Source organism: Amphimedon queenslandica, unplaced genomic scaffold (assembly GCF_000090795.2).
Source record: "Amphimedon queenslandica unplaced genomic scaffold, v1.1 AMPQUscaffold_13441, whole genome shotgun sequence".
Classification (NCBI taxonomy): Eukaryota; Metazoa; Porifera; class Demospongiae; order Haplosclerida; family Niphatidae; genus Amphimedon; species Amphimedon queenslandica.
The window spans coordinates 114,592-132,645 of NW_003546323.1; the positions used below are offsets into that span (position 1 = coordinate 114,592).

Consider the following 18,054-nt stretch of genomic DNA (forward strand, 5'->3'; position numbering starts at 1 on the left):
TTGGCAGTGTGTAATCTGTCAGTTGTAAGACACCTAGTGTTATACCATTCTTTTGTCCAACAGCTGCTACTGGTATTGTGAAAATTTGACCTGCTACAGTTGTTAGCGTGTACCTAGAACTGAGGCAGTCTAATTCATCATTGATGCAATAGCAGAAACCAACCACATCAGACGATACTACAGAGTTCCCAGTTTGAGTTTGGTAATTAAAGGCTCGTGTAAATCTAATATTAGATGAACAGTTTTCCACATTTCCACCATACAGTACAGATCCAGATGCACCAGCTCTGTTACCATCAAAAAACAGCTGAAGAGTCTCATTATTGTACGAGTAATCATCATTTGGTAACTGGTAGAAACAAGTTGTCTGTATGTTCTTAGCAGTGTAGGTTAATTGACCTACAAATATCCCTCCACCTTTATTCTCAGCCCAATTATTCAAGAAACTGATGTACACTGGCGGCTTAAGGATTATGTAGGACGATTCGTAGAGTGCTAGAGCTCCCCCGTTGATACCAGAGTTGTTCCTGTAGACGTTAGCGCTTCCTGTGAATCTCAGTATTGATCCCAAGGCAACCATTCCTGTACCCTGATTATTAGAAATGATCAGTCCACTGATACTGATATCCAAGTTTTGAAGGAGGGTTGTTCCAACTAGTGGCTCGTTGAAATTTATCAAACTGTTTTTATTAACGGTCAAGTTTGTTATTGTCATGACTGCTAGTACTGGGCTGGAGTCAAAACTACGAGAGGTGAAGACGTTCAGAGCAGACCCAATGTTACCCGTATTGTTATAAATCAGGCAGTTCTCTATTCTCACCCTTAGCAAAGGAGTAAAGGAGTTTATCCTTATCCCTCCATAATTAGAAACAGTATTGTGAGAGAACTCTGAGTTTAATATGCTCAGGTATGACTGAGAGTGATTACGAGATTCATCCATCAGAAAAAACCCTCCAGAATTAATTTGAGTGATGTCCAGTTTATTACTCGGGAGAGAATTGATTGCATTTCCATAAACACTGACCGTGTTATTGATAATAATGTTATAATTTATACCAGCACTGCACAGAAAATGATAGTATAAATTAGGTGAGAGAATCGCAGTGTTACCATGTAGCATTAACCCATCTAATATAACATTTAAATTTATGTATGAGACATCAGATGATATGTCTATGCCAAGACCTCCTGTGATGTATAATTCAGTCGAATATCCAAACGAGAAGTTACTGTTCAATATATTAATGTTTATTTGTGTGAAATTATTAGTCGATTCTGTGTCAAAGTACTGCATGAGTAAGTTTCCTCCTGGACAAAGGATGGCTTGAGTACAAGGTGGTATGACATTCTGAGAGAATGAGCTATCCTTGATCTCAATATCCAGTGTGTTTTGTAATAGAAGACCCATTCCCGTTCCATTCAAAATCGAGACTCGTTCCAAACTGACGTTAATACTTGATATGAAGTTCATCGTAGTATAAGTCTCTGATGACAGGAAGTTCACTGTGTCGTTAAAAGGTGCTCCGCAATCAACAAAAGATATGCCACTGATGGTAATGTAATCTGTGTTTTGAAAAGATAGGCCACTAGTTGTGTTGTTAGTACATCTTATCTGTACAGTGGACTGTGTGACAGTTTCATGAAAACCAGTTTCTATATCACCTAATCCCTTTAGTGTTAGATTACTGATTTCTTTTATGGTCAGTAATCCATCCAAACTGTGTTCTCCTGGTAGAAAATAGAGTATGGTGTCATCAGTAAAGTAAAGCTCAAACTGGTTTGTGTAGTAGGAGAGGGTATAGCACATTACTCCTCCAGTAGCAGAGGGACAGTAATCTCCATCTCTTGCTATGATATAGTATTCATCAGTGGAAACAAGGAGAGGGAGAGAAAGGAGAACAATAAGTAGGACATTAGTAGACATCTTCAGCTCCTCTGGATTACTGCATCAGTGGCAGCAGAGATAGAGTTAAGGCTGATTTACACTGCACAGATTATATCATAGATTATCTCTACTCGCCATTGGTTTATACAGCACTTCCTGTCGTACCGTATAACATTAATTGTGCAGTGTAAATCAGCCTTTATGCAAACTTATAGTATTGACACTTCATAATGACACTTACTGTATCACTTACTGACACTTGCTGTACCTATTATTGACAGTTATTGGCACTTGGATTGGCTGTAGTAGTATCAGTTCTTATTCAATTATCAGTGCTACATGATTCTGTGATCACTTCTCATGCATTGTCTGATGCATAATGCATAAATTATACTCTATATTGCATATCAATTTTGAACTGATTTTTATCAAATTTGGATTTTTTATGAATTTTAAAATTTACTTTAAAATCGATAAAACATGGGCTAAAAATGGCTAAGAAAAATTTCTCCATTTTTATAATTTTTTTCTGATGCACATACATGTTCTTATGTTGTGTAGAAAGTTTGAGCTGATTCCAATCAAGGTTGAATTTTTTACAAATTTTAAAAGTTGCTTCAAAATTCGGCAAGTAGGTATTTTTGTTATAATGGTCACATGACCTGACTAGACTTGTATAAAATTAATGGCCCCCTAATTTTTATTATATTTTCTGATACATATTGATGACGTACACACAGTGAGGGACTTTTTCTTGCACTGATAATCATTGATTTCTTTATTCCTTTAAGTGTATGACTGTGTCTGTGTACAAGGTGTTGAGTGTGTATAGTTTATTGTGACAGTGTTTAGTTAACTATTGTGTTCAATGCTTGTCAGATGAGCTGATAATATTGCTGAGTGTTACTGTCAACTAAGTGACTATAGTAGATCTGGACACAAATCATCAGAGAAGACTCAACAGTACAGAGCAATATGAGTGGAAATAAAGAAGTGAGAAAGAAACTTCCTCTTCTCTTTTATATAGAATATCATCTCTCCCTCTTTCTCAATGTAGATTCATGAAGCTTTCTTTAGTAGTATAATCATATTCTCTATTTTGTCTCTGGTACTTCTAGTAGCTTTGTTGCTAGGATTTGGCTATTGTCTGTATAAAGTCTGCTTCAGTAGAACTAATACTGACCCTTCAATTTCTGATGAGATTGAGAGATCTGACAGTTTTATAAACTGGAAGTATGATCAGCGTAATCAGCCACTGATGAATCACGCATGCCAGATTCAACACCAAGGATCCATACATGATTTGGATGCTGTCCAGCCAAGAAGTATCAATTATGGATCTTCTAGTTATTATGGATTGAGTTCAAGTTCGGCAGCATCATCTCCACTCTCTAAGCAAAGCCTACGTACATTTCTTCATGGATCCAGGACTTAAGCATGCCCACTTCTATTTCTAATCCTTACAAACAAAATATAATACAATATTCTATTATGACTGTAATTTTCTTATCACATAAGTTGTAAATAAGATCTTAACAATGAGTACTACTGCACTAGTATGGCATCCCCACATGCATGACTCATGATCTATCATGCATGTCAGGTTGCATCCATAAATGGGATGACATAATGAGTGATAGTAACAATGATATAGTAGATATACTCACATCACATGATCTCTGGTTTATAGACACTCTTTCCTGTTGATTTGGCTGGAGATGTTATGAGAAACAAGGAAACAGTGACTACTGAAAATAGGAGCAGTTAGATCTATAGTGTCCTGAGTACCAGTAGTCAGCTAATCATGGTAACTATATATACAATGTATCTACTAGTAATAGAATTGTATATATGTGCTTGTATTAACAGGTGGTAGGAGTTACAGTTGATGTTTTAGTGATCATATTCTCTGTCCTTGCATTCCTCTTGCTCCTAGCACTACTGTTCCTTTTTTGTGTGTGCATGTATCGGATGTGTGCTGAGAGATGGCGTAAGAGACAGGAGTATGATCTCACAACTCAATTTGAGGCAGCCCCTCCTACTGAATACCCACCACCTGAGTATCATAACCTGTCGCTAAGCACTGGACTGGTATCAACCAATCAGCAAGCAGCGTCAAGGAACAGAGGGTCTAACTATAGGAGCATGTCACAGGCCGAAAGGGCCTCAGATGCTACCAGAAACAGAAACAATGACATGGCAAGGGAGACTCTTCTTAGCGATGTGTCAAATGATGCCGGTGATCAGTCTGATAACGAAGATACATGATCTCTAAACTGATACTTATTGTGATGAATAATAATAATACGTTAATAGTCAACTCATTGAATGTAACCTGCACTTCTACATAATGTACATGTATGTGTGTTTAATAAAAATAATAATAATAATACAAGAATTAATTTTATTGTAGTATATATATATATATAGGCTCTGTTAATGAACACTCAAAATCCAAACACGAAAACACGACAAATTGTTTAATGTAAGGAATGATGATAAGAATACTCCTCCAGTACAGTGTGTAGCAACAGCTTCTGATCTGATGTTAATAATGGCCTCAACTTTATACTTATATCCTTCACAGACGAGTAATCCTTTTCATTTACTGCCACCTGGAAACATTTTTGAAAGAGAAAGCAATTAATGTCAGTGTCACCATTATTTAATTACAGGGGCTGCCCCACTTACTGTCAATGCATGGAGCAATAGTCTTTTATCATTTAAGTCGTCTAGTGAGGGAAGTTTAGAGTAGCTGTCCCAAACAGCTGCTAATTGTGCTGATAAGTGTCTTCTGTTTGGCTACGCAAACACTTTGATATGCTGTATAATGTAATAATAACTAACTTTCAATAATAATAGTATTAATAATTGTGAGATGCTACAGGAGTTTATCAGCTGTTCGTAAGGGCCATCCTTTCCATTTGATTCTGATACTATTTGAGAAAGTATTCCTAAAGCAGAGCTGTAATCACCTAAAACGAATACAAATACATAATGTTGTTATGCAGAGAATTTATCTCTCTCTCTCTCTCTTCCCTTCTCTCTCTCTCTCTCTTCCCTTCTCTCTCTCTCTCTCTTCCCTCCTCCCTCTCTCTCTCTCTTCCTCTCTCTCTCTTACGCAGTTGAAGTCTGCAGCTGACGAGTTTCCCCAAAGTATCGATCCTCCAGTCAATGGTTTGCGATTGAAGGTCCACTGCCCGCTGGAGGAAAATGGCCGCCTGTGAATACCACTCGCACTTCATTAGCCTCTGACCGGCTTCCAGTGCAAAAGAAGCCGCCAAAAGGTTGTCCCCTTGAACCTCTAAGACCTGCAGATAATTAGAATAATTATGGTATTATTTATACCCTCTATAATAAGGACACATTTTTATACCCTCTATAATAAGGACACATTTATAATAAGGACACCTTTATAATGAGGAGACCTTTATATCAAAGTAATGTGCCTAATGGTGTCCTTAATAAAGAGGTCACAGCTTACATGAACTGCTAGTAGAAATGAGTGTATCCCAGCCTCAAGCATGTCATTATAGCTGACATTCCTGGCTGCCATCAGCTTCTCCTCCGCTAGTATGAACTGTCTACCAGCGTTAGCCCATGACTCCGCCTCACTGCCACTGTCAGCAGTCAACTGGTCACACCTGGAACAAGAGAGGGAGAAAGAACAACCATTAAAATTATTATTATGATAAATTATTGTTGTAATTATGTTGTGTTAAGTACTTTGCCATTGCCATGAAGCAGAGAGCAGCGTATTCATTGTTTTCTTCATTTTTGAGTGAATTTGCTAGTTTCCCTATACACAGAGTACATTAATGATAATAATAATAATAACAATACCATATTCTACACTAGCTGCTTTGACGTTTGGTTTCTTCATAAATCTCCTAAAACATAAACCATGAACTAGTTTATTACTTAAACTTTCCACCAACTTCTTTAGTTTAGCTGCAATCGCTTTATAACTAGCAATAAGTTCCGTCCCTTTCTCGTCAAGCACTCCTTGTTGAGACGCCATTTTAATGTGGCCACACCTACAACTGAAGGGCGTGGTATGGGTGGAGTTTTGGTAGGAAACTAATTCGTTCATTTTTGGAGAGTGTAGCATCTTCTTTCTTTCTCTCTCTCTGTCTCTCTCGGTTGTATTAATAAGGAACACTACTAGCTCTTGTGCTCTTATTGGGTCTTCATTTGATGGCTCTTGATCTAGAAATGGAACGAGGCACTGGGTAAGATAATGAATTATTAATTACATTATGCTCTCCTCCCGTTACCATTAATTAAGATCCCATTATAAGAGATACCTTATATAGTGCATACTAGACGGTTGGTACTCTTACTTGTGCTGTTGGAATGCATGAAATGGTTTTGTACATGTAAATGTATATACTATTATTATGACAGTATTGTAATACTATGATCCATACATTATATGTGTGTTCTGATTGGGTTACGATTAGTTAAATTATAATAAGTATATTAATTAATGAATCAGTGGTTCTCTCTATTCTATCATATCCTTACTCCACTATCTTACCTTCTGTCTAATTGGATTTACTCTTGGCATAGGATCAAATCTTTTACCCCCTCTCTCTCCCCCCTCTCTCTCTCTTCCTTTATTTTGTGTATAAACTGTTCACTGTGTTTATATAGAGAAGGATGTGGTGAAGTTGTCATAATAATAATGATAATAATGATATTAAAAAGTGTTATATGCTGTCCTTTCCACATGTATTGATGATGTTTACTGTATAAATCTATTGATGTCATCATTTTGATTACTCTCTTTCCTCCTTCTTTCTCAAAGGGAGAGAGAGAGAGAGAGAGAGAGAGAGAGAGGGAGAGAGAGAGAGAGAGGGAGAGGGAGTAACATGCAAAGCTCGAGTGATAATGTTTCCATGTTCAATAACAAACTGATTCCACTTGTCACAAAGACAGTCTATTTTGTTCCTCAATTGTTCCTCAATTGTTCTCCTAATGTTGTGCCAATGCTCTCTCATTCTTACCTTCTCTTTTGTAGCTCAACAAAAGAAAGATCTTTCTCTTACTCCAAAGCAACCCCTCTCCTTCCTTCTCTAACCTCGCCACGTGGCTCTGAAAATGGAGGCAGCCATTTTGACAGGGTTAGCTCTCTTTTCCTAATTCCTATAAAACTTGCCATGCCCTCAGCTACCCATGTAGGCGGCAAAGGGTTGTGGCGAGACTACTTATACTTGGTGACTTTTCTATCCTTATCTGTTTCCTTCTCTTAAGTTTGTGTCCATATCTATTTTGTTATGACTTGTGTCTTGTGTTATTTTTTATTTCTCCCACAACGTATGAGATTCTCTGAATACTTAGATAACCACTTACACATACAATGTGCATATTAATAGTAGTTATAATGATAATAATAATAATAATAATAATAATAATAATAATAATAATAATAATAATAAAATTATGCTATATTTTATGTATAAATATTGTGTATAGTTGTATTACACGTAGCTGTATATTAGTTAGCTTATATTGTTTGATGATTAACTTGTTCTTATACTAACCTTTGTTGTTATTTTTGTCTTTGATCCATTTAACACGTTTATGATACACTTCAGTATACTACTCTCAGTATACTCCAGTATATTAATAGTATATTGTTAGTATATGTTAGTTTATTCATCATGCCCTGTTTTCATGTTATTCTTCATAATATCTTTGCAAATAATTTTTCTCTTTTCCTCTTTTTAGAGTTTCATGCGAAAAGGGATAAGCTCTCTTTCCCTTAGGTAAAGGAAATATTATTTTATAAATATTATTTATAATTTTGTTTCAGTGAGAGAGAGTCGAAGAAGAGTCATTTTACCCATAGCCTGGGAGGGGTTCACTATAATGCACCTGTAAGTAAAGATTTTATTATCAAATAAAACTTCTAAATAGAACCAAACTCCTAATTTATGTATTTGAAATGCTGCAATTACAATATACATGTAGCAAGGCTGCAAAAGTTGTGGCAGCCATTTTGAAGTGGGGCGAATCCTACTTCGTAAGTATTTAGGCAGTGCAATTTTGTATCATTAAAACTTTTTATTTTAATTTTATTTATACACATGTACATGTGTCACGTTGGACATTGCCTGACGTGTGCTTTAATTGGAATGCTATTCTTGTCACAATACTGGTGTATAGCTGACACATGAATTGTATTTTAAACTTCCTTAAATATCGTCAAAGTTTATTTAGCCTATGTTTGCACCTCTTTGCTGTGTGCCTGCCAACTATTGATGGACACATTAAGATAGCAATACTCAGAATTATTTTATTTATAAAACATGTACTTATATACAGTATAATCTGTATGTAATATGTACTATACTGTATTTATATATGTGTATTGATGGAATTAGCAGCTCATTCATGCTCTTAAAGCTCTTAATTGTGCTAATATTATTATTGGTTATTCCTGTAATCCTAGATATTAATATTTTTTGATATATTATTATTTATTAATTTTTGTCTTTTGTTATCAAAACTTCTACAGTCACAAAAGCAATCCAGTGTAATGGCAGACGTACTTGTACAGGTTATTTTTGCTCTGTTATGTTTATTTCTCATTTTATAATAATAAATAATAATAATGTCATTTAATTGTTTCCCAAATTTCATTAGCCATTGTCGATAAATTCAGTCGGTCGATCGAAAGTTACTATGGGGATGTCCTCTACCGGCGTTTCCATGGCAACGAGACCCAGCAGACATCCCACAAGTTCGGTGGAAACTCGAGATGTGAGTCTCGTTAGTGGTGGGTGTGGTTGGTTTATTTTTAACCCTTAGAGAAGCGGGACTGTTCCGTCATTGCCTCAAGTGGGAAACGTCAAGGATGGGAAATCACGGGATCAGACCTGGTAATTTAAAAATTATTTATTTTATTATTATTATTATTATTATTATTATTATTATTATTATTATTATTATTAGGGATATTTATGGCGATACAGAGCAACTCCTTCTATCTCCTTATTCCTCAAGGCCCCGCCCCTCTCCCTCTCTCATTCCCAGACTAAAACCCTCCGGCAGCTGTAGGAGATCACCCAGTAAACAGGTGGGTGTGGTCTCAACCACATGTAATTTTAGTGAATTTAGTGAGGGATTTTAAAAAAATAATGGTAAAGTCATGATTATTAGCATCGTCATTATTAATAAAAGTTATTAAAATGTTAAAAGAGCAGATACTTGTACATGTATGTGTTTAATTGTGTTATACAGTCTAAAATGGCTAAAGGCTAAAACGCACACTGTTATAGTTACAGTTACAGTTAGGATTAGGGCAGTCATGATTGAAACTGTACACATGTACATGTACATGTGTACTAGCTTCTACAGAATTAGTTGCGTGTGTGTGTGTGTGTGTCTGTTTCCGTAGTGTATTCAATGTTGTTCCTTATAATAGGAAGATGTCCAAGTATTTATTAAATTATAATTATTGAGGAATTTTAAAGATGACACTTTGACTTTTATGTGCCCGTTAAGCTAGATCTGGGAATTGGTATAAACTAAATATTTTTTATTATTGTGTCTGGTCATAGTAACCACAATGTACTTTTATTGGCTAATGAATATAATTAGTACGACATGTGCATGTATGTGTCATTTTAAGTCCTCAATTGCTATAATGCATGTTATTATTATGTAGCATAATTATACATATACATGTACATGTTCTTATGTTGTGTAGAAAGTTTGAGTTGATTCCGATCAAGTTTGGATTTTTTATGAATTTTAAAAGTTGCTCCAAAATCAGGCCAAAGTCCCTGTACTATACATGGTCTCAGGCCAAATTTTGCCAAAATTAAAAAGCAGTAATATCCACCTGCTAGAGCGAGCCTAGCGGAGTTTATAAGTGAAGAGCTAAAGGACGGACGAGCTTGGTGGCCGGAGAAAGATAAGATATCAGAAATAATGGAGGAGCTTCATCGTATGATTGAGGAGATACGTCAGCTTTGTAAGGAGGTGCTACAGGAGGAATGATATTTACAATTGTCTTATTACCATTATTATATGTTCTGATTCAATGAGAGTTTAAAATCCATATCCTTTGTTAGTGGATCATCTTGTAACTGGTTTACTGCTTCTCATAATCTCACACTGGCTGATTAATCCCGTGTGGCTTGTGGTTTCGTTTCCACGGCAACCTTTATGCGCCCTTATAAGGCAGAACCAATGTATAAAAACACATTTCCTGTCCAATTCTAAAGTAATTAGATTTACAGTTGTGAGCTGGCCAATCAAAATGGAGTTATGCGTATAAAATCATACAATACAGTGACATTCCTGTGGTGGGTGTACATACACACATACACAATTCCTTCTTTATTTCTATCTACACTCTACTCATGTATAACCTAATACACCATTACTGTATGACACAGAAGCCTTATACGAGCCTTCATACAGTAATGCTATAACTCCATCCCCCACTCACAATCTTTTGGTCATCAGTTGTTTGGTTGCCTTCTCTACAGCCCCTGCCTAGTTCAGTCACTCTCTCTCTCTCTTCTACTGTCTTTGTGTGTTACTTTCTGTGAAGGATTCTCTACTCAGTCTCTGTACAATATATACTCCTCACTCTACAGTATATTATAACTGGATGGACTCATATCCAGTTTAATGCTTCACTGAGAGACTGATCTGACTGCCTTCTTCTTCTGTACTATCTTAATTCTTGTACATTTGTTCTATAAACTGAAACTCCTTCGATAGCCATGAGTGGTCGCATCATAAGTTCTAGATCTCATCTCTCCCTCTCTTCCAGTGGAGGGGGAGGAGGTAGTGCTACTGGTAGACCAGCTGGTCCTTATTATCCTTCAATCCCAATGGTAATGCCATCAATAACAAGTACTGTATCAATACTAGTACTGTATCAATACTAGTACTGTATATTCTTTAAAGACTGTGTACTCTATGTATACTTAGCAGCTGCTGTTTTATTATTCTATTCTATGAATACTATTAATATTTGATGTATTATCAATGTACTATGTATGTGTGTGTGTGAGTTTTATTTGGTTTTGTGTCTGTTTGTTGTCTGTATTATAAAATGAAGGCAGCTGCTACGTATCAGCATACCTTCATTTTAATCTCCTTGGTTACACATACTTTATATTTTTATTAAGTTTTTTTGCCAGTATCGGGTATCAAATAGAAGGACTACTCTTTTAGTGGGCATTAAATAGAAACACTCCTCTCTGTGTTAGTGGGCTTTAATTAGAAGTAACTCATATGCTATAGATCTTCTTAATACATGAATGGCCTCTGTTGATCCATTGATACAATACCAATAGTAATACTAGTCATGTATGTACATGTACATGTAGTCATCAAAAAGTATACATATAGATGAATTAACTTTTTTTTTAAGATTTTAAATTCTAATATTTTTTCTTTACACATACCATCATATATCCTTTATGTATGTGTGTGTGTGTTCACATTCCTCTTCAGATGGTACATAGTACATTACTAATGGCCACTAGTCCTTGCATGGTTAGACATTGGATACTTATCATATTTCTCTGTGTCTTGAGGAGACTCTGTAGCAACAGCTGCTCTTTTGAATTCTTCTCATTTCATACCTAATTGTAGACACTGTGATGTAATATACATGTAAAGTTATGTCTCTTCTTCCCTTTCTCTCTCTCTCTCTCTCTTTCTCTCTCTCTCTCCTCTCTAGACTACAGCTGGTGCTAGTGTTCCTGATCCTCATTCTCGTGGTCGACTTTATCGCTCAACTTCTCTTCGATCAGACAGGTAATAATAACCAGAAACACTCATGTACATGTACATGTATTTGTTTGATTTGATCACGTGTGTTTCTGTGCTAGTAAGTGATTGTGCTTCCTTTATTTTAATTGTTATTTCTCTTTCACTTTACATTTTATAATAAAAGTATTGTCTTTCTTTATCAGTTTGAATGTACGTGTACGTGTACGTGTACGTGTACTGATTCTATCCTACATAAGTACATGTGTAGCTATCTCACTCTATCTTTTTAATTACTTCCTTAACTCTTCTTCCCCTCTCTCCCTCTCTCCCTCCTAGTGACCTAGATGGTGACTCGTTACCAATCCCTGGTATTGGGGGTGTTCCAGCTGCTGTTCCCTCTACCTCGAGATCACGCCGGAACCCCCAGCAGTCCATACGTTTACCAATGACCCCGTCACAGGCCATTAAAGAGTATGGGCACAGGCTCACTGGCTACGAGAAGAAGGAAATCCTGGAGTATCCTGATGTTTGGTTTCTGGGTCTGGAGTCTAAGAAAATCGAAGGGGTCCCCGGGGGGTCTCAGAATTGTGGCTACGATGATGAAAATGGGAGCTATATAAAGGTCCTTCATGATCACATATCCTATCGATACGAGATAAGAGAGATCATAGGGAAAGGATCCTTTGGACAAGTTGTAAAGGTTGGCCCTCTTTATTGTGTGTGTGTGTGTCTGTATTAATTGTATCCAATTGAATGAGGGATTTTAAAGCTCGTTTATTGATGCAAAAACCGTCCTTATTATTAAAAACCTGATACAGTAGAGTCAAACCCCAATATGTCAGTCCTCATGTTCACATAGACTGCATGGTATACAGTGTATGCTGATGGGGCAATATATTGGTGTTACTCTGTGAACGTGTGAATGTGTGGGGGTGTGTTTTATGTACTACCGATATAGGAGTAATTATCATTGTTGCAATGAGTGTCTGTTTACTCTCTCTTACCTCTTTCATCTCCCTCCCTCCCTCTCTCTCTCTCTCTCTCTCTCTTTCTTCCCTCCCCCCTCTCTCTCTTTTAAAAACTATATATGTGTATTAACATTATAAAACTGCCTCCTAAGCACTACATGTACATGTACATGTACATGTACATGTACATGTACATGCTATTGACAATGGGGTGTTGTCTTCTACCCCCCCTCTCTCGTGACCTTATTAGGAGCGACATGTTGTATCTGTAGCATATTCAGGATATTTATGTTTCTCAGTTTTAATCTAATACACTTAGATACTCATCTCTCTGCCATATTTGATTACCATAACTTGATTTGTTAGTGACAGTGATCCTGGTGTTAGGTTTAATGTGGAGGTAACAGTCACTACTGGCAGCTGCTCCTGTATCCACTTGCATGTACATGTAGGTGTAGTTTACCGTCTCTTTCGATTGGGTGAAGCACCATATAGGAGCTCTTGGTAACAAACAATCTATTAATAGTAACATATTAATAGTAACAAGCCCCATAATCTATTAATAGCTCTGGGGCATGTTGAGGTTCATTTTAAGGTTTAGTCATGCATGACTGGTTGTAATTACTGAACTATTTTATAATTATATTTGTAACATTCCACCATTACATCATTCTCTCTGTGTAAATGGGGTACATGTATAAGTATTGTAGCTTTTGTTTATAAGGATTTTTTGTTTATTTATTTGTTTATTTATTTAGGTTTTTGATCATAAAACCAACCAGCATATTGCTCTCAAGATCATACGAAATAAGAAAAGGTTTCATCACCAGGCACTGGTTGAAGTCAAAATACTGGACTCACTGAGAAAAAGGGTAAATAATAATAATAATAATAATAATAATAATAACACTAATAATAATAACAATAAGTGTACTTGCTCTGTGCTGTGGGAGTTGGTTGGTAGTTACTGTATTGTTGCACTGTGTCACTTTTCTCATCATGTGTTACTAGAGGAATAGAGTAATCACTTCTCCCCCTCTCCCTCTCTCCCCCTCTTGTTTATTTTATTATTATTTTTATTTTTAGGATCGTGACAACCAGTATAACATCATACACATGTTTGACTACTTTTACTTCAGGAACCACCTCTGCATAACATTTGAACTAATGGGGTAAGCACCACATGACAATCACATGATAATCACATGACTATTATTATTATTATTATTATTATTATTGTTATTATATCAGCTACAAAGTACATGTACAGTGTTATTGTTATTGTTAGATCTAGAAATAAATTTTGGGGGATCAATCTAATTAAAAATGAGAGATTTAAGGGCACCTAGGGCTAAATATGAGAGACCAAAAGCTAAAAAATGAGATATTTCAGGAGACCTAGACCCAAGTATGGGAGATTGAAAGTCTCCTAAACTCCCTCTATATCTAACAGTGATCATGTACATGTAGATATCATTTTAAAATTAATATTTTTTATTTGTTTATTTATTTCCACTAACCCCCACTCTCTTTCCCTTTTTAGTATGAATCTCTACGAATTAATCAAAAAGAATAATTTCCAAGGATTTAGCATCTCTTTGATAAGAAGATTCGCTTACTCAATGCTTCAATGTCTGAAGATACTCTACAGAGAGAGAATCATACACTGTGACCTCAAACCAGTGAGTACATGTACACATGTATTATTATTATTATTATTATTATTAACAAAATACCATATCATGCAGTACATGTACATATACATGTACTGTAATGAATAAGAGTTGGTTTTCCCATAGGATTTTGGTGTAGTGCTAAGCTTCTTTTGTACATGGTAGGTTGTTTAAGTTCACTTTGGGAGAAGCTGGTTCATAGTAACTGTACATGGGGCTAAGAGACAATTCTTATTATATTTTCTGAAGCATATACATGTGCTTTGTTGTGTAGAAATTTTGAGTCCATTCCAAACAAAATTGAAGCTTAACTATTAACATTATTTATTTATTTATTTATTAGTATGTCATTGTTTTGTTAACTAGGAGAATATACTGCTGAGATTGAGGGGGCAGAGCTCTATAAAGGTGATTGATTTCGGATCAAGTTGCTACGAGCATCAAAGAGTATACACTTACATACAGTCAAGGTTTTACAGATCACCAGAAGTAAGGACAGGCAATTATTGCACACTGTGTTATTGAGTTATGACCATTTTAAAAGTAGTGAATTTTGAAAAATACCCAAGGCTATAATGGTTTTTTCCAAAAAATGGCTCCGAAATGACTTAAATTTTTTATTACATTTTCTGATACATATTGATGTACTTATGCTATGTAAAAAGTTTGAGGTGATTCCGACAAAGAATTTTTGAGTTATGACCATTTTAAAAAACGGGCCAATTTTTGAAAAATACCCAAGGCTATAGCCCATGGTTTTTTTCAAAAAATGGCTCCGAAATCACCCCCAATTTTTATTACATTTTCTGATACATATTGATGTCCTTATGCTATGAAGAAAGTTTGAAGTGATTCCGACAAAGAATTATCGAGTTATGACCATTTAAAAAAACAAGCCAATTTTTGAAAAATACCCAAGGCTATAGCCCATGGTTTTTTCCAAAAAATGGCTCCGAAATCACCCCCAATTTTTATTACATTTTCTGATACATATTGATGTACTTATGCTATGTAAAAAGTTTGAGGTGATTCCGACAAAGAATTTTTGAGTTATGACCATTTTAAAAAACGGGCCAATTTTTGAAAAATACCGAAGGCTATAGCCCATGGTTTTTTCTAAAAAATTGCTCCGAAATCACCCCCAATTTTTATTACATTTTCTGATACATATTGATGTACTTATGCTATGTAAAAAGTTTGAGGTGATTCCGACAAAGAATTTTCGAGTTATGACCATTTTAAAAAACGGGCCAATTTTTGAAAAATACCCAAGGCTATTATAGCCCATGGTTTTTTCCAAAAAATGGCTCCGAAATCACTCCCAATTTTTTATTACATTTTCTGATACATATTGATGTACTTATGCTATGTAAAAAGTTTGAGGTGATTCCGACAAAGAATTTTTGAGTTATGACCATTTAAAAAAAACGGGCCAATTTTTGAAAAATACCCAAGGCTATAGCCCATGGTTTTTTTCAAAAAATGGCTCCAAAATCACCCCAAATTTTTATTACATTTTCTGATGCATATTAATGTCCTTATGCTGTGTAGAAAGTTTGAGCTGATTCCGACAAAGAATTTTCGAGTTATGGCCATTTTAAAAACGGGCTAATTTTTGAAAAATACCCAAGGCTATAGCCCATGGTTTTTTCCAAAAAAATGGCTCTGAAATCACCTCAAATTTTTATTACATTTTCTGATGCATATTGATGTCCTTATGCTATGCAGAAAGTTTGAGCTAATTCCAATAAGAAATTTTCGAGTTATGACCATTTAAAAAAAACGGGCCAATTTTTGAAAAATACCCAAGGCTATAGCCCATGGTTTTTTCCAAAAAAATGGCTCTGAAATCACCTCAAATTTTTATTACATTTTCTGATGCATATTGACATCCTTATGCTGTGTAGCAAGTTTGAGCTGATTCCGAGCTCAAATTTTCTATTTTCATTCATCTAAAGTTTCATCATTATTGTTATTATTATTATTATTATTGTTTTCTACAGGTAATACTCGGTCTCCCTTACAGCATGGCTATTGACATGTGGTCCCTGGGCTGTATATTAGCCGAACTGTACACAGGCTACCCGTTGTTCCCTGGCGAAAATGAAGTGGAACAGTTAGCCTGTATCATCGAAATATTTGGACTACCTGACCCAGCGTTACTAGCTGAGGCTCAAAGAAAAAAATTATTTTTTGGTGAGTATGTACTACATCTACATCTACATGTACCTTGATTTGGTCACTGTAATTTACTAATTTTAGTATATTTTGTCAAAGAGTTGTGATAATAAAACACTAAATTTAAAATGATTTGTTAGTATTAAAATGCTAAAATAAGTACATGCATATACATGTACTTGCTTGTGCATTTTAAATTATTTTATTTTATTCTTCAGATTCACGTGGTAATCCTCGCTGTGTCACTAACAGCAAAGGAAAGAAGCGCCGTCCCGGGAGTAAAGACTTAAGCTCAGCCATTAAGACGAGCGATCTCCTATTCCTTGATTTCATCAGACGGTGTTTAGTTTGGAGTGCTAGTGAACGTATGAAACCTGAAGAGGCTTTACAGCACGCTTGGATTCAAGAAGTAATATTTAATTTTATATTTCGAATTTTTTTTTCTTTTTCTAATTATAGGGATTTCATAGTCGTCCTCGTGCCACGCCTAGAGCGTTACACATCTCTCCTTCCTCTTCAGCTGGTACTCCCTCCTCCTCCTCTCATTATCATTCTCAGACCCTCCCCTCTCACCAGCAGAAACCTAACGGTCGTCATGGCAGCAGTCAACCGCCCAGTGACATTAGCCCAGGCTCTGTGAGCTATACCGACTCGAGTAGGCGGAGACTTCATCCTGTGGGGTCCGATTCACAACCAAAAGTACTGGAACCGGCAACAAGACGCAACGGGTACAATAAGAGGAACTCGTTAGTTATTGATAGCACTGGGAGTGTTATGAGAGGAGGCGGGGCGTTTCCCATAGCAACTGCTGGTGAGACTGAACACAATGATCCTTCTTGTCGTTCGCCTTCAACTTCATCTCCTCCTCCTCAATAACTCTCTCTCCCCTCTCTCTCTTTCTACTAACTGATTTTGTAATTCTTTTTTTCATCTTTCATACTTAAATGTGTCCATCCAATCAAAATATATTGTGTCTTCTGAGAATCATCATTATCATTATTATTATTTTTTCCTTAAGATTTAAATCATTTTCTTTCTCCCCCTCCTCTCTCTCGTTTTTCATTTCCTTATTGTGTCTCGATAAAACTGTCTGTGTGTTATAAGATAACCTGTGAATCCTTTATTTTCATACATGGCTAATATTATTATTATTATTATTATTATTTCTGTTTATTTATTAATTTTGTAGTAAAACTTTACCTCTTTTTAATACAGAGAAATTTAATTTATACTTATTTGAATATATTGGATGGTGTCTGTGTCTCATTATAATTCAGTTTGTGGCTGTCATTTCCAGCTGCATGATCTCGTGTGTACATGTACATGTACATGTACATTAAAGTGTGTGTGTGTGTGTGTGTGTGTGTGCAAACAGTGTCTCTGTCCTCCTGTGGTTTCATACGGTCCTGTGTACACTGAATGTGATGATGTAAGTACAGGAGACTGTCATGTTTTTATTCTTGGGTAGACAGTGATCTGCTAATTGTCAAAGGTATATCAGTTGAAAGTGTCCAGGGATTAATTATCTTGTTTCTCTCATACTCCTCTCTTCCTCTTGCATGGCAGAAATAAGCATTTATTACGCCATTTAACTTGTAAATATTAG

At 35.8% G+C, this 18,054-nt stretch overlaps 2 protein-coding genes across 3 annotated transcripts; one reads left to right on the plus strand and one right to left on the minus strand.

The window, feature by feature from the left end:
* Positions 1-4,146: 4,146 nt before the first annotated feature.
* On the minus strand, positions 4,147-6,116 carry LOC100641929 (factor VIII intron 22 protein-like). Its single transcript, XM_019995494.1, has 8 exons — positions 5,824-6,116; positions 5,729-5,775; positions 5,612-5,684; positions 5,370-5,529; positions 5,007-5,196; positions 4,733-4,860; positions 4,577-4,687; positions 4,147-4,500 (listed from the first exon to the last, which is right to left on the minus strand). Exons 1-8 carry the CDS (start codon positions 5,994-5,996, stop codon positions 4,366-4,368), a joined length of 1,017 nt encoding a protein of 338 aa, XP_019851053.1. The 5' UTR covers positions 5,997-6,116; the 3' UTR covers positions 4,147-4,365.
* On the plus strand, positions 5,993-17,679 carry LOC100642056 (dual specificity tyrosine-phosphorylation-regulated kinase 4-like). Of its 2 annotated transcripts, XM_019995490.1 has the most exons (17): positions 5,993-6,117; positions 6,909-7,011; positions 7,619-7,656; positions 7,704-7,767; positions 8,409-8,450; positions 8,537-8,653; positions 8,702-8,772; positions 8,846-8,969; positions 11,598-11,674; positions 11,966-12,329; positions 13,356-13,469; positions 13,684-13,769; positions 14,141-14,279; positions 14,637-14,759; positions 16,274-16,466; positions 16,667-16,857; positions 16,908-17,679. In XM_019995490.1, the coding sequence occupies exons 1-17, from the start codon at positions 6,083-6,085 to the stop codon at positions 17,322-17,324; spliced, it is 2,298 nt and encodes a 765-aa protein (XP_019851049.1). In that variant the 5' UTR covers positions 5,993-6,082; the 3' UTR covers positions 17,325-17,679. The 2 variants fall into 2 exon arrangements, with proteins under 2 accessions (XP_019851049.1, XP_011403420.2); XM_011405118.2 differs by lacking the exon at positions 8,409-8,450.
* The last annotated feature ends 375 nt before the right edge of the window (positions 17,680-18,054 follow it).

Excerpts from the sequence above, each read along its gene's own strand:
- LOC100641929 (XM_019995494.1), bottom strand. The coding sequence starts at position 5,996 with ATGCTACACTCTCCAAAAATGAACGAATTAGTTTCCTACCAAAACTCC. Across the intron at positions 5,776-5,823 it reads ATTGCAGCTAAACTAAAGAA|GAGATTTATGAAGAAACCAA; the intron begins GTTGGTGGAAAG and ends TTTATGTTTTAG. Across the intron at positions 4,861-5,006 it reads CAGCTGCAGACTTCAACTGC|GTGATTACAGCTCTGCTTTA; the intron begins GTAAGAGAGAGA and ends TATTCGTTTTAG.
- LOC100642056 (XM_019995490.1), top strand. The coding sequence starts at position 6,083 with ATGGCTCTTGATCTAGAAATGGAACGAGGCACTGG. Across the intron at positions 8,970-11,597 it reads GGAGATCACCCAGTAAACAG|ACTACAGCTGGTGCTAGTGT; the intron begins GTGGGTGTGGTC and ends TCTCCTCTCTAG. Across the intron at positions 12,330-13,355 it reads CCTTTGGACAAGTTGTAAAG|GTTTTTGATCATAAAACCAA; the intron begins GTTGGCCCTCTT and ends TTATTTATTTAG.